This window comes from Physella acuta, unplaced genomic scaffold (genome assembly GCF_028476545.2).
Source record: "Physella acuta isolate Inbredline_101_S28 unplaced genomic scaffold, ASM2847654v3 ptg000674l, whole genome shotgun sequence".
NCBI lineage: Eukaryota > Metazoa > Mollusca > Gastropoda > Physidae > Physella > Physella acuta.
This window is the reverse complement of record NW_026732193.1, coordinates 244,815-267,675: the sequence shown is the minus strand read 5'-3', so window position 1 is coordinate 267,675 and position 22,861 is coordinate 244,815. Positions and strand designations below refer to the sequence as shown.

Sequence of the window (22,861 nt, the reverse complement as noted above, 5' to 3'; positions counted from 1 at the left end):
AAAAAACGCAGCAATTAACTTTCGTGCCGTTTAACCAATCACTGTTGAGGCATTATGGATTATCTCAAATTTTTAAATTCTGCTAATTAATGGACGGTTAAAGACATACTAGCATTAATTGTTGATAAAATAAATACTAATTAAATAGTTGTTTTTCACTGAAAAAGTGAGTGATTCTTTTTCTATAATTATATCTATTCAAAAATTTGTCAGGTCCTGTTGTTCTATCTGGGCTAGGTCTCGGCCAAAAGCCAAAGAGGTGCGTAAAGTTTACAAAAAATGCTGATTTAAGCAGTTCTTCTAAAAACAATTTTAAAACATTTCATTCAAGAAATTAAATTTTCGTTTTATTATGCCTCTAATTTCTTTAAATGTCTCATTTGATTGTGAATTACATTTAACTATTGTTTCAAAACTTTAGGAGAAAAAGAATTTCTTTAAATTTTCTTCAGGTAAGCAAAAAACTTTTTACAGTGTGAAAGTAACATGCATAAAAGTAATGAAATATCTCAGCTCATTTATCTGAATATTGTAAAAGTTGTGTACTTGTGGTATAATTTTAGCGACACATTAATTTTTGTTTGTGTGGACTAAATTATTCCTCACCGTCTTGAAAGAACGGAGGAGTGTCATTGTGATGCCGTCAGCTACGTTTTTTTTTTGGTTGTCTTCAAATTAACAAAAGCTATATATATTTATTTCACTTTATAATATAAGTTAGCGCTCTTAAGTATATTGTCTTGCAAACAATTTTGTATTTACTCAGTCGAGTTAAACATATTCGAGTTAAACACAGTCGAGTTAAACACATTTGAGTTAAACACAATCTAGTTAAACACATTTGAGTTAAACACAGTCGAGTTAAACATATTTGAGTTAATCACAATCGAGTTAAACATACTGGAGTTAAACTCATTCGAGTTAAACACAGTCGAGTTAAACACAGTCGAGTTAAACACATTCGAGTTAAACACATCCGAGTTAAACACAGTCGAGTTAAACACAGTCGAGTTAAACACATTCGATTTAAACACATTCGAGTTAAACACAGTCGAGTTAAGCACATTCGAGTTAAACATAGTCGAGTTAAACACAGTCGAGTTAAACACATTCGAGTTAAACACAGTCGAGTTAAACACATTCGAGTTAAACATAGTCGAGTTAAACTCAGTAGAGTTAAACACATTCAAGTTAAACACGGTTTTCGCATACCCACTATCGCGGGCTTACACGCTTTCTTTGAAAACTATACATAAACTTAAACTTAACTTCATTTTAATCGTAATTTGGGATGATATAACCCATCCTAAATTTGGGATTCTTTGATTGCAAAGTTGTCATGTTGTATAATTAAATAGTATACATGAGTCGGAATGTTGTAAAACTGATACATAAATATGATTAGTAAGTGGTGTATATAACAACATAAAGCATAAATTAAAATAAACTAAAACAAATAGGGGTAATGCAAAACATAAAATCTAAAGAAATTTTCATTTAAACAAATATTTTATTTAACAGTTTTGGTATAAAATGTAATTAGACTAAATCTAATCGTTGCAGAATCTTTTTCGGAAAAGAAAGAATCGAGAAAATGATTTAACAAATCTATCTTTAGCTGTACCTGAGGAAAAAAGAAACGTCGATGGTTTGTATTTTGCGACTACAGATGTCTTTTCTTACATTAGTATCAGAGTTGTTGTACTTGATATTTCATTCTCTTGTAGCTGTAAACGTACAAAAATAACATTCTAGGATAAGATATTAATCATCAATCGCAACAAAATCTGCAGATATAAGCATAATTTAAACGCTATTTACAAAACAAAAAGAAACGCAAAAAATATTCTTTTCAGATGTTTTAATAAGTTCGAAGCATAATTGCAACGCAAATGTTAAAACTGCGTGGCAACATATAAAATTGATCAAATGCACGACAAAATTTTAAAACATGAAATTATTATTATTGACCAAAATAAAATAAAGTAGTGCACAAATGTTTACAAATTACAATATGCACTAACACAAAAATGTATCAATGAATATGTTTATACAGGGTTTATGTTTTTTTAGAACTCAACTCTTTGTATGAGGACGTGCTTGGTAACTTAAAGACGAGAGTAGAAGGTATGTACACACAAACACGGTTACACATGGTCAGCAAACACAACCACGCTTACACAGTAAAGTAAGTACGCGCAAACACGCTTATACTGTAGATGGTAAGTACAGACAAGCACGCTTACACATTAGAGTAATTACACACCAAAATGCTTGTAAACGGTCATGCTTATAGAGCACTTACAATAAAATACTCACGCAATAAACTTTGAACACATATTTTTGCGATATAAATAATTTAGATATGATAGACTAAAATACATATAGATTCAATAATTTATTTAGTATTTCTTGGGTCATTATTTCATTACAGACGAAGTCCCTTTGTATTCTGAAGAACAGATTGTCGAGCGCGGGGTTGCTGAAAATACAGCCGCACCACCAACAACATCATTCAATAATATAAGTAAGACACCCAACATTTACGATGGTGTTTTTATAAAACAGCTTCTTATAGACTTGATAATGTATTAGAGTTTTTTTTAATTGTAATTAACAGTCTCTTTTTATTTTTATTAGTCGATACATTTAAACATATTTTTAATACGTGTAATATAATTTAAATCAAATATTTAAATCATATGTTTTGACAACGCATCATAGTTTATACATATTTTAATACATATACATATTTATATTAACCAATTATTTTTATGTACTTTTAAATTTTGATCTATAAATATTTTATCTTAATTAATTTTGCCGTGCAACTTTTGAGATAATTTATGTACAATTAAATTGGTTTTAGGAAGTTAAAGAGATTGAGTTTATCTTTAATTAAAATTACAGTTAATTCAAAATCTGTTAAGACAAAAATTAAAAAAAAAAACTCATGAATGTTTATATAAATGAATACGTTGAATAAAACATGATTTTTTAAAAAGCTGCTGACATTTAATGATGTTTAAAATACTGAAATATAATTATGTTAAAGTTAATAATGCTAAACGTTTTTGTCTGCAGGTGAATATTATCAAACACCAAACAACCTGCTCAAGCGTAAGTGTTTCTGGCCATTGTTTAAAATATGAATTTAGGTGCTTGGATAGTTACATTTTAATGTGTAATCTTGCACTGTTTAATTCTTTAACTTTTATTGGGATATTTTAATTGGCACGTTACGTGATGACTCATAGCTCGTAATCACATTAAATATTTTTAAAAATTTAAAGACTCATTTTCAGACTTAATCTCAGTTTAAACTTTAAACTAAGAATTTACTTATTTTCCGAGTGTGTAAAGTTATACATAACAATTAAGAAAATATAAATTGATAATCATATGGCATTTAAATTTAAGGGTTGTATGGGTTGTATGATTTAATAGAAATATATAAAAAAATATTAACTACTGTTTTAAATCATAATTAAAATCTATAAGATGTATTGTATTTTTTAAAACTTTGAAATGATTTTTTGAAAATACAAAATTTACTACTTATCTCTGACAAGTAATCCTTTTAAAATAACTGGACAAAATACACGCTAAACGCCTATATGTGCAAACTAAAATGTTCCACTGGTGTAGCCCTATGTCTTTTATAGCTACGACACAGTACGACAAAAAAGATGATCTCCACCATAAACAGGAGAGCTCCGCCCCTAGCTTAAAGACTCCACATGATATTCAACCTACTCTCCAAACAGGTAATTTTAATATCATATGCTACATACCAATTTTTTTTTACTTTCTCGTATATACGAAGTATAAAGAAAGTATTGTAATCGTGCACAAAAATCACTTGAAATTTTAACAATTTTCACCGTATTACACCTCAGTCCTTCATCACATCCGAAGTATAGAGGACTTATTTTAATCGGGCAAAAATTATTAATCCAGATTTATCAAAATTAAGAGGTTTTATGCGTAATCCTGTCTGAAAAACTGGGCTTTGCAATTCTGTCCGTATGTCTGTGTGTCTGTATGTCTCTGTGTGTGTCTGTGTGTAAACACGATTAATTGAGTACCGTTAAAGCTAGGTTGATGAAATTTCATATATAATTATTTTATCAAAATCGTAGATCCATATCAACTTTTGAGCGATTTTCGATAACCGGAAGGGGTACTTTTTCTACTTTGAATTTTTCAAAAGCCTATAACTTGAGTACTATTTCAGATAGATAAATGAAATTTCACATGTAAGTGTAAGATCTAATTCTCTACCTTCTGTTAAATTTTGAGTAATTTCCGTTGATGGGAAGTAGTAATTTACGCTATTTCCGATTTCTCAAAAAACTAATGGAAAATTTCAAAGTACTAATAATATTGCGCACTATTATGCACTTTTTTTATTTGGCGTTCACTTGGTGTGCAATTCTTTTGTCTACGAGATTTTATTCTATTTTTAAAACTTTAAGTATTTAAAATGGATTAAAAATCATGTCTATAGCCCGAGTTCCCATCCCCTGTTGTTTTATATAAGAATATTCCAGAAAGTTTAGGGGAGATCACTCCCAGTTTATTTAATCTAAACGTCATTTTCAGCACTTATGCATTAAATTATAATGCTATATATTTAAAACAATTACGTATTCAGATCAACAAACTTAAAGAAAAAAATATAAACATTTTTAGATAATTTTTAAACCCTAGGACATCCGTTTAGTAAGATTTTATTGTTTTATCAACATATTTACCAACTAAACATTTATTTATTAACTTAAAACCACATTACGTTTAATGTTTTTAAACATTAACATTTACATTATTTTGAGGCCTTTTCTGTGAACAAGTGTTTAAATCACACATTTATTGATTAATATAATGCAAACATATCTGCAATTGAACCGCGGTTTTGTGATCACAATCTATTTATTTTGAAAATTTATTTGACAAAGCAATATAATATAAAGTTCGTAGACCGAATGCTATGCAAGGTGGATCAAATTATTGAAACCAGACGCGCACGTGTTTTCCGACATTTTTATCGGGAAATCCGATGACATACAATTATCTGAGAAAACCTTCACAAATAAATAAAAATTATTCCCATTAATATAACAATCTATTAATTGTAGATGCGGATGTATATGAGAACGGAGATGTTCCAAATGTTCAAAATGGTAAGTGTTTTAACATGCAGCGAGAAGTAAAATATTTTTATCGCAGCCCTCTTATTAAATCTTGTTTACTTTAAGCTATACATCTTAAAATATTTTAAAACATTATTATTTAGTTTACATTTCCATTTTACATGTTTGAAATTATTGTTTGACTACTGTTATTATTTTCATAACGCAGTTTTATATCATTGATTTTTAAAACTAGTATAACATATTAAACATAATTATAATTGATAACATCTTAAAATGTGTTAAACTCACATTTAAAAGTAAGAAATAAAATAGATTGATTTCTTTTTTTATTTTCTTTTGAAGAACAAAAGTTTGAAGTGCAAGCTGTTGTAAATGGTAAGTATTTATATTTACCATTTAAAAATATTTAAGCATTTGCCACTCTGTCACTTAAAAAATAACAACTTGTTTTGCACTTCTTATTACATAAAATACTGTATCACTGTATCCATATTGTGTATCTAAACTTAAGTAATGTAATCACAAATGATTTTTTTAAAAGTTGATAATGTTTGATTCTGATAACATCAATGTTTTTTTTTTGCAAAGTCCAATATAAATTACATATGTAACTATACCTTCCCAATGAGCTGGCATTTAGAATGACATGTCAGAAATAATCAATTAGAATATTCCTGATCAATAAAAAATGTTTAAATACTCGAAAGTTGTAAAATAGACAACGACAAAGTAGCGTAAACGCACGTACTTCGACATCGTCTCCATTGATTTTATTTTCTTCCTCTTATCGATTTTTAGTAATGCTACTAACGTTAAGAATCTCAAAACGTAACGCTATTAGTTAAAACGTTCTACATACATTTAAATCTGTAATTAACTTGTATTTGTGTTAATCGAGATAATAAATGTTTGTGCAAAATGCGAATGCTTACTCAACAAAAAAATACATAGTATACATAGTATTATTTTGCGCAAAAAAACTCGTCTAGCGAAAACTTTACTATTTCTGCAAATATTTCTGTGTAAATTAAACTTTACTTTGTATGTTATAGTTTTAAATAATTTGATGTAACTTACAATAGAACATTACATAAATACATCGATTTTTAGTGTAAACTAAGTTAAACTCTACACAAATTTAAACTGGTTTACATTCAAATTTCTTTTTTCCAAAACAGTGGTTGATGGGCCTGCTTTCAGAAACGGTAAGGAATCAACTTTCGTCATATGTAAAGATAAAAGCTTTCATACTTAAAAGAAAAAGAAAAGACATTAACAAATTTGCAAATTAAGGTTATCTTTGCTAGTTTGCTAAAATGTTTATTTAGTCTAAATTTAGTGCGGTCTATTTAAAAACATTTGTTGTGTAAAACTATTTCCTTTTGTAATTTAAATTTATTTCTTAAACAAATCACATTTCACATTACTTTTAATATAGTTATCTGTTTCATATTTATTGATGTGATGTAAAATGATCAAATTGTCGTACATATGGATACTAAAAAAGTCATTAAATATATGAACATATTTTGTTTTTGTTTTACTGATGTATTTCTACGTGCAGAGCATACGACAGTTTGTGAAGAAACAGAACCAAAAGTAGTTCAAGGTATTTATTGTCTATCATTAACGTAATCATTTTTAAGTAAACGTGATATAAAAAGTTATAAGTATATGCTCTCTTTTTAACTGTTTCAATTATAATTATGTGCCCCGTTTCCAGTAAAGTAGGAAGTGCTTAAAAGATGCATGTCGTTTTTCGACTAAGAATTAAATTAAATGAAAGCCATTTTCAATAAAACACATTAACCAAGGCGTTTAACGAAATAACAAGCAGACTTACAGGCAATGTGAAATGTGTAGAACAAAAGCAACAATTAGGCCCCTATTTGAAACAAAAATAACAATATGAGTAAATATTAACAAAAAATGAAAAAAACTGGAAAAAACAAACGCTGGCCATGTCCCCTGTTTGTCATTAAATAGTCCTAAAATTACGAATTAGGTTGTAGTTTGCTGTCCTACACAATGACGGTAAAAATTTGTAAAAAAATATTTATTTTCTTTAGAAGATGTATCTAGATTTCCAGAAACTTTTTTCTACAAAACAAAACCAAGTAAGTAACAAATAGTAATAATTAATTAATTGAATATTTTAAATAATACAGTGTTTAAAACAAAGTAAATTAATTAAAAAGGAACGTGTTAAAAACTAAACATTTTAATGATAATAGTTCAGCCATTTAAATAACACTTTTCTTCTAGTATCTGAAAGTTTGAAATCTCTTTAATTATTTATGGTTTACTTATGCATCATTTAATACAGTACAGTATTTAAAAAATGTCTTTACACATACACAATATATATATATATATATATATATATATATATATACATATATACATACATATATATATAAGTATATATATATATATATATATATATATATATATATATATATATATATATATATATATATATATATATATATAATGTAAATTATACATTCATGTCAGAAATCAAAGGCGTGTTTGGAGAAGAAGAGGTTATGCACTTGGATAATTTAGCGCCGAAAGAGAAAGTTATTCTGAAAGATGGCAGCATATCACCTCTTCCTTCTATTTGTAAAGACGACCTGCTGAAATTAATAAAATGTCATGCCGAAAACACAATGTTAATAAAAGTAGCTTCTACCAGTGCTGAAAGGCCTGAGTTTTATCCCAATACGACGACACCTTACCCTTATTACAGCAGCAGAAACAGCACGGAGAGGAGGTCAGGTACTGGTGTCTTGATGAAGGTCATCAAATACACAGAAATTGATGACGTGTTTTGTCCGTGTTTAAAGCTGTGTAATGGAAAAGATTGCACGCGACAGTGGGGTGAGATACAAATCATTACAGCCAAACATCTTGTATTTGACAACAGCGAGGCTAAGTGTGCTACAGCTTTTATGGGGTGCGACAGTCCGGACTGTCTAGGCGAAATGTTGTGGGGGTGTAAGGCCGATACCAGGATGATAGGCGACGGCTGTTTGATGACGTGCTACACACACGATTTGTGGTTGGTGGATCGGCTGGAGAAAATAGGCGAAAAATTCAAAAAATTGTGCGAGAAAATCAACAAACAGTTTCAACAGTTGCAAGATGCTGTTGTTGTTGTAACGCAGCAAACTGATGGCCGTAAGAAAGTTTTTGTAGGGGACATGCCACAAAACTGGAGCAGAGATGGCCAAATTGGAGTTGACAGTTTGCACGGAATACGCACGACCTATTACCGCAAGGCGGCTGTATACGTCCTAAGGAAAGAATTTCCCACGTTTTTTCAAAGCAATTTGAACATGAATGGTGAGTTGTTTTTTTTAAATCCTTCGTTCCTAACTGTAACGTAGGACGATTAAGAAACAACTATTAAAACTACAAATGTCAGCATCCTTTTTTAAAAAAAAACATAATTAAAATCGACCGGGAACTTGGAACTCTATCGCTCCCTGAAAATCGATCGCATTCAATTATTATTTTACAAAAAATTTATATTTTTTTAACAAATTCCGCATGATTGTTTAGTATAGTAATATAAAAAAATATGGCTATTAAGAATTAATACACTTTTAATTAGTATTTCCTCAATTTGAGTTCCAGTAAACTTTAACATTGTTCATTGTTTTAGATTTGACAACTCAAGACAGCATTCAATGTAACTTTTTAGGTAAGAGAGTAAAAAAAGAAATTGGATAATTAGTAAGACAAAATTGAGAGATACAAATAATTAATCGTGGATTAATGCAATACATCAATTTGTATTAGATCTAACTAATTAATCATGGATTAATGCAATAAATCAATTTGTATTAGATCTAAATAATTAATCATGGATTAATGCAATAAATCAATATGTATTAGATCTAAATAATGAATCATGGATTAATGCAATAAATCAATTTGTATTAGATCTAAATAATAAATCATGGATTAATGTAACAAATCAATTTGTATTTGATCTAAATAATGAATCCTGGATTAATGCAATTGATCAATATGTATAAAATCTAAATAATGAATCATGGATTAATGCAATAAATCAATTTGTATAATATCTAAATAATGACCCATGGATTAATGCAATAAATCAATATGTATTAGATCTAAATAATGCACCATGGATTAATGCAATAAATCAATTTGTATTAGATCTAAATAATGAATCATGGATTAATGCAATAAATCAATATGTATTAGATCTAAATAATGAATCATGGATTAATGCAATAAATCAATATGTATTAGATCTAAATAATGAATCATGGATTAATGCAATAAATCAATATGTATTAGATCTAAATAATGAATCATGGATTAATGCAATAAATCAATTTGTATTAGATCTAAATAATGAATCATGGATTAATGCAGTAAATCAATTTGTATTAGATCTAAATAATAAATCATGGATTAATGTAACAAATCAATTTGTATTTGATCTAAATAATGAATCCTGGATTAATGCAATTGATCAATATGTATAAAATCTAAATAAAGAATCATGGATTAATGCAATAAATCAATATGTATTAGATCTAAATAATGAATCATGGATTAATGCAATAAATCAATTTGTATAATATCTAAATAATGACCCATGGATTAATGCAATAAATCAATATGTATTAGATCTAAATAATGCACCATGGATTAATGCAATAAATCAATTTGTATTAGATCTAAATAATGAATCATGGATTAATGCAATAAATCAATATGTATAATATCTAAATAAAGAATCATGGATTAATGCAATAAATAATTATGTATTAGATCTAAATAATGAATCATGGATTAATGCAATAAATCAATATGTCTAAGATCTAAATAATGCATCATGGATTAATGCAATAAATCAATATGTATAATATCTAAATAATGAATCATGGATTAATGCAATTAATCAATTAGTATTACCTCCAATCTAGGTGTTGGGGTCCCCGAGGGCAGTGACTGGGCTGAGGCACAGACCAACTTGTTCTGGGTTGATTGCCAAAAAAACCCAAATCACAAAGATTTTATTCCCATTCGTGAATTAACACTAGAACACATTCCTTTATCAATTCAAGAAGTTCTATGGGAGTTGATCCAATCCATTGCTGGAATAACCGTCACTGTTTCTGTTTTATTGAACGGTAGATCGCAGGCGCCAATAGAAAACGGAGCAGGTAGGATTTTGAAGGTTGAAAAATTTAACAACAAGGAAAAAGTATGTCTTTGTCTTTACTGTAAAAGGTCACGAACTTTGACAAAATGGGCGAAACTTACGATTGAAACAACGGCGCATGTTTTCGAGAGCGTTAGAGATATTTTAGAAATTCGCGGAAATCAGGAGATGGTCGCGATCACTGTAGATGGCGTTGAGTTAACAGTCGTTCAGACAATTGCCTTCAACATCCTTGAGTGTGTTACCCATAATACTGCAGAAGTTTCACGATTTGAAAAAGCCAATGAACGGTTCATATCTGTAAACCAGGAAATAAAAAAAGAACTAAGCCTAACCGTTGTCGTGTCGCATCCACACGGCTGCTCCAAGCAAGTATCGTTCGGGTATTTAAAACATCAAATATCGATGAGTGGATTCGATTACAATACTGAACGATACCGAGACAGAGACTATTGGGTCAAGTATGTGTACACGACACAGACTTGCCCAGGGAGTAGTGGCGCCTATGTGTACACGCTAGGGGACATTTTTAGTCCACGTCTGCACAGTGGGGCCTACACAGCTTTGAACTACGCCGGGGAATATCTGCCCCCGGTTAACAGATAGTTCTTGGAGTTATAAATTTGTTTGTGGGGCCTACACAGCTCTGAACTACGCCGGAGAATATCTGCCGCCAGTAAACAAATAGATCTTTGAGTTTTATATTTGTTTTTTAAAACATGTCGAATGTTGATTACTTTTTAAAATCAAATGATACTTTACGTACCTGTACGTTGCACTGCCACATTATGGATGATAGATCTAATAAATGACACATTATAGATGTAACGTTGAAAGCTCCTAAACGAGTGTTATAAAAAATGACAACATTTTGTCAAAGTAACCATAATTATTTAACATATCTATTGATTACATTATGTAATAAACTCCACAAACTGTGTTTGTTAATATAACACGCGTAATAAACTCCACAAATTTTGTTTGTTAATATAACTCATATGTAACTAACTCCACAAATTGTGTTTGTTTATATAACACACATGTAATAAACTCAACAAATTGTGTTTGTTTATAAAACATACGTAATAAACTCCACGAATTGTGTTTGTTTACATAACACACACGTAATAAACTCCACAAATTGTGTTTGTTTATATAACACACGTAATAAACTCCACGAATTGTGTTTGTTTACATAACACACATGTGATAAACTCCACAAATTGTGTTTGTTTATATAACACACGTAATAAACTCCACAAATTGTGTTTGTTTATATAACACGTAATAAACTCCACAAATTGTGTTTGTTTATATAACACACATGTAATAAACTCCACAAATTGTGTTTGTTAATATAACACACGTAATAAACTCCACAAATTGTGTTTGTTAATATAACACACGTAATAAACTCCACAAATTGTGTTTGTTTATATAACACACACGTAATAAACTCCACAAATTGTGTTTGTTTATATAACACACATGTAATAAACTCCTCAGATTGTGTTTGTTTATATAACACACGTGAAATAACTTTTTACCAACTTTGATTTTAATTGAAATGTGTTGTCTTTATATACCTCAGGAACGATTTGAGAAAGATAAATTTTTATTACTATTGATATTCTTATAAAGCACAGTTTTTTTTAATATTTAATAAATGCGACGTTGTATTCGGGAGGAAGAGCTAACGACCTCGTCAATGAAAGTCTCTAGTTTGGATCCTCGAGTTTAAATTCCACGATTGTATCCTATCTGCTGGATACAGACTCCAGTTAAGGAACGTGTAACGGCTGAACATAAAACTGACCACATCATCCTTTCAAATGCCGAGTTCACAGAAACAGGTGAACTCTACTTTACCAAAACTTTTGACTGCCTTACCAAAAAGGGTAAATAACTTATAGGATCAAATAACGAGAATAAACTTACTATTATAAATTTGTAAACTAAATCTTATTTTGATTTATCTTTTGTATTGTATAAAATCAGTACCGAAACTATTTTTTCCTCAATTAGTAAGTCTATGTTTTTAAAATGTTTTGCTCATATTATATCATTTTTTAACGTTGATTATTAAGAAACAATACCTAAAACTGTTTTAAACTTACTTTTTACTTTTAATAAATTATGCAAACAGTAAAGAATGTTTGTGATATTGTAATCCCAGTGTTACTTATTTTTGTGTCTTCTTATGAAATCTCAACACTAGAAGAAGAAACAAAAAAGAAATGTTAAAAGATAATAGTTGTTGTTTTTTCCGTTATTTTGTATGAGTGTTACTTAAATTTGTTCTAAAAGTTAAAATCATAAATAAAAATTCACAAATATGAACTATTTACTTATCTAATTTAATAACTTTAATGTGCGAAATCAATTTTTTAATACATTTATGTAGTTACCAAACAAATTTTCAAAACTTTTACTTTTCTCTACTTGACGACTACATACTAAATGCTAATTTATACTAAATTAATATTTTAGTTTAAATAAATCTGATTTTATTATTTAAACAGGTCATTGAAAGAGATAGTTTTTATAGCGCCACTATCTCTCCTTTGAATTCAGTTGCATGTTTTTTCTACTTCACTGTTTTGAACCTTGTTTTATTAAAAAAATGTTCTTAAGAAATTGAATACACGTATACTTATTTAAAATGAAATTGATATTAAAGTAAGTCAGCGTTTAAGTATGATTTTTATCATATTTAAACACCAATTAAACAGTATTATTTTTTTATGCTGACGCTATAGTCTTTTAATTTAATACCATAATCCACGTAAAAAACTTAGAACTTGTCGTAATATTGACTATTATTGTTGGAGTGTTGGAGAACTCAACTATAATAGTGTAACACACATATTTAAATTATAGCATAACACAATCATACATTGAAAATGTTAACTTTAAATGAAAATGTAAAACACTAGTAACAGCTACGATAATGCTGATCAGCACTCTGTGTTACATTTTATACATTTTGTGTCTCATTCCGTTCAATTCCCATGCAAAACATCGATATCACAATTTTCCAACCCACTTTAATGGCAAATATTTTCTTCAATTTGTGAATTTCTTTCCATATCCTACATCTCATCTAGCCATTAGCAGTTCGTTTGTTCTCTTTCTTCTCTTCCTTATTTTCCAGAAATCTTCCTCATCTTTCTTGTATCTTCCTTACTTATGTAAACACAAAGTTATCTTTTTGTGACGTTATACTACTTTGTCTAAGGGATAGATTTAAAACGATACGTCCTCAATGTTGACGGGTAAACGTACGGAAAAATAAATTGGGTTGTATTTTACAAAAACACAATAAAACTAGTTCTTATTAAGATGTATTTTACAAAAACACAATAAAACTAGTTCTTATTAAGATGTATTTTACAAAACACAATGAAACACATGTAGAGATTTTGAATGGCGTCGTAGCTTAAAATCACAGCGAGTATGTTGATGAAGTGGGCAGTTTGTATGAAGATTAAAGTGATGGTACTGGCATGTTCTGGGTCGTGGGATCTCATGTCAGCTCATTTACTCATGTACCAGTAATGTAGAATATGCTGGAATGTTTTGGTTAAAGTTAAACACTAAGGCTATAACTGATCCATTGTTTCATGAAGATACCATTGTTTTATGTCACTACATAATTTTTCCTTGGTGCAATCGTTTAAAAGAAAAATTTAGTGATTAGTTTTAAAATAGAGCATTAAAATTTAGCAAGAGATGGGGAGTGTATGTTAACTTAAAACAAATATTACTGTGATTGGAATGGTGACATTTTTTGTTATCATTGTTGATCTGGCCTGTAGAGTTATTGTGAGGGGGTGGGAATGGAGAAGGTTTACAATTTACGTCATCAGCTCAACGGTTAAGACAAGTGCTGCTGTAGACATACTGTCCAATCTTACACCGCGCAAGCAGAAGGTTGAGACATGTGACGTCACTAAAATCGAAACATACCTGATCTTGACGATGTAGAAATTACCTACTTCTGCTAAGAGACGTGGGGGAAGAATGGGGGAGGGGGAGGATGGCTGTTCCTATAAAGAACAATCCAAGTGGCTCTCGTGGTTCTCCAACAACCCTTAGCTCCGTGACACTTAGCTCCGTGAAACTCAGCTCAATATTGGGGTGATCGATGTATTGATAGAAGGAACACGACTGGATTGCCAGGTCACTCCCTTAAACAACAATTTGAACAATCGTCTGTTTAAAAGCTAAAACATTTTTAAAATTTAAAACTCATTTCCCTAATTACTTGTATTGAATGATATTGTTGAAATCATTGTTCAAGTACAAAATATTGCGATCTGTATTTATTTGTTGACCTTGTCAACGGTAACGAGATATTGCAATCAATAAAATTTCGTTCAAGCACCAACGACGTATTTTTTCAAGTGTAATTGCCTGATTTGGTAAATCTTAAGTTTAGCTGGATTGTTGCTGTAGTAGCGACGTATGGGGGAATTGATCCATCTTGACTTCATTTTGTATTCGTAAAGGCTACGTTTCGAGATGAATCTCCACTCTAAAGCAGAGTAGAAATAAATAGATTGATATGTTGTGTAAGTCTTGACAATACTTGTTAGTTTATTAACTTTTCTTGGAAACATCGGGTGAAATTATTCTATATGGTCTTGACATCCTCAGTGCTTAAAACTACAGTAGTATTTTTAAAGAAAACCTTTCATACATCTTCACATATTACACTTTGATCATACTATGAATTCCCAGTTGCTTTGTTCGTTAAAATTCACCAACAATGTATATTACAACTAAAGTCCTAGAAAGAAGTTAAGAAGATTCTACATAGATAGCTATTTGGTCCTTAATCTAAGTTTCATCGCCTAGAATTAATGCTAACTCAATACAAATTATTATAGACTTCAGGTTTTGTTTCGATTTATTTAAACGCACTAAAATTTCGATTAAAATTAAATAATGTTGTATTATTTTAAACCGTAAGATAAAATTTGCTTTTTACTCTTTTTAATCCAAAAGATAAATCAAGCTAAAGTAATTTATTACTTGATGGATTATGCACGTTTGGTTTCTTTAAGTCTGTAGGTTTTTAACTGATTTCTATTATAAATATAACTTTTTCTTATAAAACGTATTTTTATGATTACTATAATTTAGTTCAAATCAAGTTGTATCATTTTGATAAAATATTTTTCAAAAGATTTTGTGTGAAAACGTTTTAGAGGAAATAAAAGTTTTTAAAGCCATACAAACCTTAGATGTCGCTAAAGTTGTTGAAATCAATCGAGTTCAAACATCAGCAGCACAGTCCACCCTACTGACGGTGACACGGTCACATGGCACCCGTTCCAGATCTATCTACCATGAGCATCAGAGAGAATCAAACCCTAACCCCTGACGAGGGTCCCGGTAAAACAACCATCGAGAACCAAACGGTTGCAGACGCTCTCTACGACGACCTCAGCTTCGAGACGTTCATGGTTCTCTACACTTTCCTCGACTGTGGTTTCCTTCACCTCACCAGCATCATCGGCGTCGTCGGCAACATCCTCAACATCATCATTCTCGGGTCTCACGGCATGGACGAGACTACAAACATCCTTCTCATGTCCTTGTCGGTCAGTGACCTTTTGACCTCGTTGTTCTTCTTCTCGGAGAGTCTATGCTGCGTTGTTTCAAAATTCGACTACCCGACTTCCGCTTACGTCACGACTTTCGTCCGGGTCTACATCTTCCCCAACCAGATGTGGGTCGGGGTCAGCTTCTGCCTGTCTACAGCCATTGCTATAGAGCGTTGCGTCGCCGTCTTGTTCCCGTTTCACGTCGGTCGCGTCTTCACCCCCCAGCGCGTCCGTGTCGTCGTTGTCTTTATCTACATCTACATGCTGGCTATTTGCTGTCCCGTGTTCAACTACTACGACTACAGTTGGACATTTGACCAGCGCTACAACGCCACCCTCCCTGAGTTTGTGTTCTCCCAGTACTACCTCGACCGCTTCGATAGCTTAGAAAACTACCGCGGATATTTCGTCAACAATTTAGTTTCCAACATCCCTTTAATAATAATTATTATTTGTTCCGTTTTTATAATATACAAACTAAACTGCGGGAAATCTATGCCGATAGCGCAAGGGTCGTCAAAAACTAGGAATGAAAGAAAAATCGCCAAAATGTTATTGACGGTGTGTTTGGTGACTTTTTTCACCTACCTGCCGTCAAGTGTGATAGATTCTTACCTGTCGTTTATACCTGAGAATTTGAACAACTCTCTCCAGTACATCAATGTCTGGCTGTATCAGCTGAACGCGTCATCTAACTTCATCATTTACGTCACTGTGAGCAAAAAGTTCCGATTGAGCTACCACGAGCTGTTTTGTAAATGTGTCAGAAGTAAAGTCACTAGAGAGATCAGAAACCAATAGTCGCAAACATTCACTTCTGCGGGAGAGTGGTGGGTTGGTAGTGATTTAAAAAAGAGAGGCGGCGCCTGTTTGAAAGTGTGTAAACAGAAAAAGGTTTTAAATGTGTATGTAGGGTGGAGGGGGGTATGGAAAGGGGTGGGGGAAATGCGTTTCTCTTCCATGTGACTTGAATGTTTATCATTCTGTGAATTGTTGTAATATATTTTTTTTCATTAATCATGTTATTTTCTTAAGTAGTCATATCGTAATTCATGTGTTTATAGAATTCAGTTAAAATGTTACAGAATAAGTTTGTATTAAGTTACTGATTAATTGTATTAAAGCGCCGTTTTTTTCGTAGTTCATTTGTTTCCATATTACTTACTTAGCTTGGTGTTTACTAGTAGCATTGTGTAAACTAAATCTGTATTATCTTTGTTACGACGGAGTTAATTGACATTAGAGTTATAGGACTTTCGTCTTGTATTTCTTGTTGAATTTCGTTATAGCGTAAAGTTACAAATTAGTTCGGCGATTTACACTGCGCGTCACAGAGCGCGTCACGGAGCGCGTCGCTGAGCGCGTCACATTCATTTAACGCATTGCAGATCGTCGCTGAGTAGAGCGTCGCACACTGATGCGTCACATAGTAGCATGTCACATAGTAAAGCGACTCATAGTAGCGCGTCACATACTATAGCGTCACATAGTAGCGCGTCACATAGTAGCGCGTCACATAGTAGTGCGTCACATAGTAGCGCGGTACATAGTAGCGCGTCACATAGTAGTGCGTCACATAGTAGCGCGGTACATAGTAGCGCGTCACATAGTAGTGCGTCACATAGTAGCGCGGTACATAGTAGCGCGTCACATAGTAGTGCGTCACATAGTAGCGCGGTACATAGTAGCGCGTCACATACTAGCGCGTCACATAGTAGCGCGTCACATACTAGCGCGTCGCATACTAGAGCGTCATATACTAGCGCGTCTAATAGTAGAGCTTCACATAGCTCCCGTCACACATTGAAAACGTTGAAACAGGTGTTTAAAGGTTAGAGTGAGTGAGTGACTCAGATTACATGATAAATAAACAGACTTTTAAAAAAAAATGTATTAGTTCAACTTTATTGATTTTACTACACAACAAACAAAATTCAACTTACTCCTAATCTGTAATAATCGAAAACCTGACTCTTAGATCGAGTAAGAGGTTTTATTCTATGCTAAGTTAAAACATAAAAAGTAAAACTTGCTGTGCATATAGTTTAAAATGGGTATAAAGTACATTACTGCAAAAGAAAGTTTTCTTGGTAGAAGCACTGTTTCAGACCAGATAGTTCACATGGAAGATGAAGTAGAGTTCGTCTGTTTCTCTGACTTACGTATATAAATGAATAGTGTGACCAGCACGCAGTCCATCTGTATTTAACTTCCAATACACTTAGATGAACTCAAGGGGCGACTACTGACTTCTGCTCGTGAACTCAACTCCAGCCTTTCGGGTTGATGAACGTGCGCTCTACCCCTCGGCTTCACCGTAACACAAGCCTCCTGTTAGAGCAGATGAAGTAGAGTTCACCGGTCAGCTTCTCATAAAGCATAATGTAGAATTTCCTTATCACGTGAGTCCATGTTTTACCGAGAATTGAACCCAAGAACTCAACTTGCAATAACATTCTGATATATTTTCTTCTTCTAAGTTCCTAATTGTTTTACTGAAGCGGATTTCCTCCAACACAATTAAATATTGCATGTCAACATGTTAAATGCCATTTTTCTGTTGTGTTACGATTTCGGCCTGATTTTCTTCTTCCATTTGAACAAAGAGCAATCTACAAGGCAGCAGATTTTTGTTTTTGAAGTTTTATCTGCTTGATGGATTGCTGCCTACAGGCTCATCTGCAAGTGGGTCTGAACTCGAGACTTTTGGGGATACCAGTCCTACACTACCTTACCCGACCACTCCGTGCCCTGCTGATACGTGTTCATTCATGAATTTGTTAACAATGTTAACATGTCTTAGTTAACAATTTCCTGTGTATAATGATCATCATTATTCTGATCATTATATTTCTACATTGCTGTATAATGTAACATTTAAAACCTTCCACATAAATGACCCATATACAACTTCAAAAACTGGTCTCTTATTGCTGGGTGTGGATCGGAGTTCTCTGAAACAAGGGTCATGGGCCAGGTCACGGCTAGCATGACCCTGTCCCCTAACCCCCTCAACATCCGCCTCTGTAGTTCCAGAAGGTAGACGCCCAATGTCTGCTTGTTGCGGTAGACTCCCGCTAGTGCCGTGTGCGCGGTTTGGTAGACTACCAAGACGCTAGGGTTCCGTGATACCAGTCTCTGTATAGCCGCACGTACTAGACGGAGGTGATGTTCGGCTACAGACAGGTGAAACGGCATCAGGTGCAGGAACTGGTGCAGGTGTACCAGGTATTTACCTGAGGCTGGGATACCGTCCATGATTTGTATGGTAGAGTGGAGAACACTATTAGGTAAGTCCTCGCCCTGTTAAATACATGTAAAATTTAACTAGTCAGATATTTCAAAGACTTAAAATCTTCCTCTAGCCTTAACTTACCTAAGACTTAAACCTTCTCGTAGTCTTACCCTAACTATTTTAACTCAGTATTTTTAAAAAGGAAATGGGAACTAACTAATTTTACCCCAACTTCGTCCCTGCAAAACTTCGAAATTCTAATGTTCATTACGCTACATCAACTCTAAGAGCAGTGTTTCTTCCAGACATTTTTCTCCGGGGGCACTTGGTATTTTCGGGGGAGCGGTCTACATTTTCCGGGGAGGGGGCGGACACTAGTAAAAGTATATGTTTACTATATGAATCTCGTTCGGGGGCTCTGCTCCCCTCCCCCGAACAGATGCCTGGCAGAAACTCTGTCTAAGAGGCGGATTGTTTATCGAACAAAAGCTAGCATTTCATCTTGATTACTCCCTTTTAATGTTGAGTTAGATAGTCTTTGAACAGTCTTGAAAAGTTTGAACGAAATAGCTATATTAAAAGAGAAGGGTGTTAAAACTAACCTACAAGATTTGCCGCAAACCCACAAACAAACAAAAACAACAACAGACAAATTGAACTAAATAAAAGCTTGATGAACCAAAGTTGAACCGACTACGACATGACTTACTATAGATCCATAAAACGGATGTCTAGGAAGGAAATATTTAATCGACAATCCCAGATTGTCTATATCACACTGTAATGGGGCGTGTTTAGTTTCCTGAGGGTAATATGAGTTCAAGATTATAAAATAACAGATGATGTATCTAAAATTATAAAAAAAAACAGATGATGTATCTAAAATTATAAAATAACAGATGATGTATCTAAAATTATAAAATAACTAATTATTTATCTAATCTACAAAATCTATCTATGTTGTTTGGGACTAGCTTGTTGATCGAATTCTATGTTATTGATCAACGTATTTTACACAGCGATATTCTACTAGCTTTAAACGTAATGCTCAGTGTCTGTTCTTTTTCTTTCTTCTTCGTTCTGAATTCATTGTAATTGGGCGGGATTTCCTCCAACGCAAGTATAACATGGCACATCAAGAGATAGTGTGGTAAAAACTAGGCTCAGCCTTTACTTTCTCTTAAGTTAATGAGGTACTCATTAGCTATGAGCGGTCTCAGAAGTGTCCGACGGTCTCGAACCAGGGATCCGAACACGAGAACTTCGGGTTAGTAGTCGCGCGCTCTATCGCCCGACCACAACGTTACCACGTAGGTGAGAGATGTTAAATAAAACGATGAAATAATTCCACTTAACCTTTGACCTTTTCATCTTGTGCTGGCATCCGGTCATTGTTTGAAGCACCACCAGCTGGTGCCTGGAGTTGGAGTCGCCCAAGATTAGCACCTGTAGGCAGGTGGGTGATAGCTAGGTGAGATCATCTTAATCCATAATACTAGGTAGATAAACTTAACCCATACGACAGTTGAGGTAACCTTAAACAATAAAGCAAGTGAGATGACTTTAACCCATGAACAATTGCGGTAAAGCAACTAAGATAAAATTAACCCAAAAAAAACTATCTGAGATAACATTAACCAATAAAACATTTAAGATAACCTTAACTGGTTGATTTATTCAGATATTCATACACTTATCACGGCTATCGATTTCTCAAACTTAACCCCCCCCCCCCCCATCTCCACTCCCAGCTTGCTTCTTAATAACTGTTTGACAAGTACATTAGATCTGTGACGTGGAGAACAAGAAAATGAAAAACATAAAAAGTTCAGACTTCCGGATAACGGATGCATGTATCACATCATGCACATAAGATGGGAATCCTTAAAAAAAGGAAGGTAGATTGGCCAAAACAGAGAGGATGGTAAGTTGGCCAAAACAGAGAGGAAGGTAAGTTGGCCAAAACAGAGAGGAAGGTAAGTTGGCCAAAACAAACGTAGAAAAGATCAAATATCAGTGAAGCAGTAGCAGCAGGAATGTTGTGGACCCAACTTGGAGGAATCCCCAAAACAGAGTAGACCAAATAAGGTGTGGTTGCGACCTTATGCTCCACATGTTAAGTTAAACTTTAAAGGGGATCAGACTGACAACGGCAGATGAAAATATTGAGGTCAGCACATGCCCAGCCGCCTTTACTTTCCCTAACGTGAGTCAGGTACCCATTAGGGCTGGATGAGCTCAGGGACGTCGTACGAACTCAAGACTTTAAGGTTAGCAGTTGAGCGCCCTACAGTTTGACCACACCGTCCCTAAGCTCCACAAGTAATCCACAAAAATAAAGATGATCATGTACGTTACCTATGTTTTAACAAAGCCGTTGAAAATGTAAACAAGAGTTTAATTTTAATTTTTTTTTACCTGGGTCCCATTCAAACACCTGTGCAGGAAAGTTTTGTCCACGACAGGAAGTTGACAAGCTCGAGGTCGCCATGACCCATTGTAAAAAAATCCAGAGGTGTTGACGTCATCAAACGTGTCTGATAAGTTTCTTTTACTGCAGGGTATGGAACTGGTGGGCACAAGTTTATCATTTTTGTCTGAGGAACATAAGATCAAGTGGGCACAAGTTTATCATTTTTGTCTGTGGAACATAAGTATAGACCTAGTCGGCACAAATTTATCATTTTTGTCTGTGGAACATAAGTACAAGGTATAGAGTATAGACCTTTTGAAGAAAGGGGGGGGGGGGGTGGTATTAAACTTCCGTGAGGGGTGGGGGGGGGGGGGGAGAATTCGGCGTCCAATGTTTTTATTAATAAAATCAAGTTTTAATTTTTGTATGCGTTTAAGGCTTATTGATATTCTAAGTTTTCTTATAGTTTTCTTCAACTTTTTTACAATTTATCCAATCCCACATGTACTACTGTGTATAAGTTAAAACTGTATCAACCAATCGCTTACCTGGTAAAACGTGGAGAGTTATGTTCAATGGGATCATGAAGGGCCGTTTGCTATTGGGGGGAAGGGACATTAAAGAAAATTATAAATTTGTGTATATAATATTTCTGAAATGTTGACTCCGGAACATAGAATTAGGATATTTTAACACTAGCTTTGCTTTATGTAAACAAACCTCTCAGTTAGGAGAACTAACTCTCCTTCTGCTTTTGTCATTGGGTAATTGGCTAGGTTATCTACCTTTCTCACACTGGCCCAGTCAGCGCACTGAGGAAGTAAACAACTCAGGAATAAACTTTAAAATTCTGTACAATAATACAACGGATAGAGTGATAATAATATTCTACTGACAGAGTAATATATACGTTTGGTAATAAGGATAAATAATATGAACCTCATATTAAATTTATAAGATACATCTCACCTTTAAGTCACGTGGCTTCCCACAATACCACGGGAACTGGTTGACCTCTGTAAGGTTACAGATGTCAGTGACGTTATATCCGGGTAGTTTAGGGACGGCTGAGCACGGGGTGACCTCTGACCTTGTACCGTTGTTAAACGTGGCGAGAAGCCATTGAGTAGTGGTGAAAAGTCTCTGAGAGAAGGGGGGTGGGTATGTGGTGGGAGCAAGGCGGGTGGGGGGGGGGGGTGAGTGGGAGGCAGGTTGAGTAATGTTAAAATTGAAAAA

The 22,861-nt window shown here is 33.2% G+C and overlaps 2 protein-coding genes and 1 long non-coding RNA gene across 3 annotated transcripts; 2 read left to right on the top strand and 1 right to left on the bottom strand.

The window, feature by feature from the left end:
- Positions 1-3,671: 3,671 nt before the first annotated feature.
- LOC131949129 (uncharacterized) lies at positions 3,672-7,273 on the top strand. Its single transcript, XR_009388123.1, has 6 exons — positions 3,672-3,767; positions 5,139-5,183; positions 5,499-5,531; positions 6,335-6,361; positions 6,721-6,765; positions 7,226-7,273. It is a non-coding gene; the product is annotated as an uncharacterized LOC131949129 (long non-coding RNA).
- An 8,419-nt stretch (positions 7,274-15,692) lies between these two features.
- LOC131949101 (melanopsin-like) lies at positions 15,693-16,778 on the top strand. Its single transcript, XM_059310861.1, has one exon. It carries the CDS (start codon positions 15,693-15,695, stop codon positions 16,776-16,778), a length of 1,086 nt encoding a protein of 361 aa, XP_059166844.1.
- Positions 16,779-18,854: 2,076 nt separating this feature from the next.
- LOC131949100 (NXPE family member 3-like) lies at positions 18,855-22,129 on the bottom strand. The gene is made up of 5 exons (XM_059310860.1): positions 22,111-22,129; positions 21,631-21,809; positions 20,569-20,658; positions 19,922-20,014; positions 18,855-19,280 (listed from the first exon to the last, which is right to left on the bottom strand). Exons 1-5 carry the CDS (start codon positions 22,127-22,129, stop codon positions 18,855-18,857), a joined length of 807 nt encoding a protein of 268 aa, XP_059166843.1.
- Between the last annotated feature and the right edge of the window lie 732 nt (positions 22,130-22,861).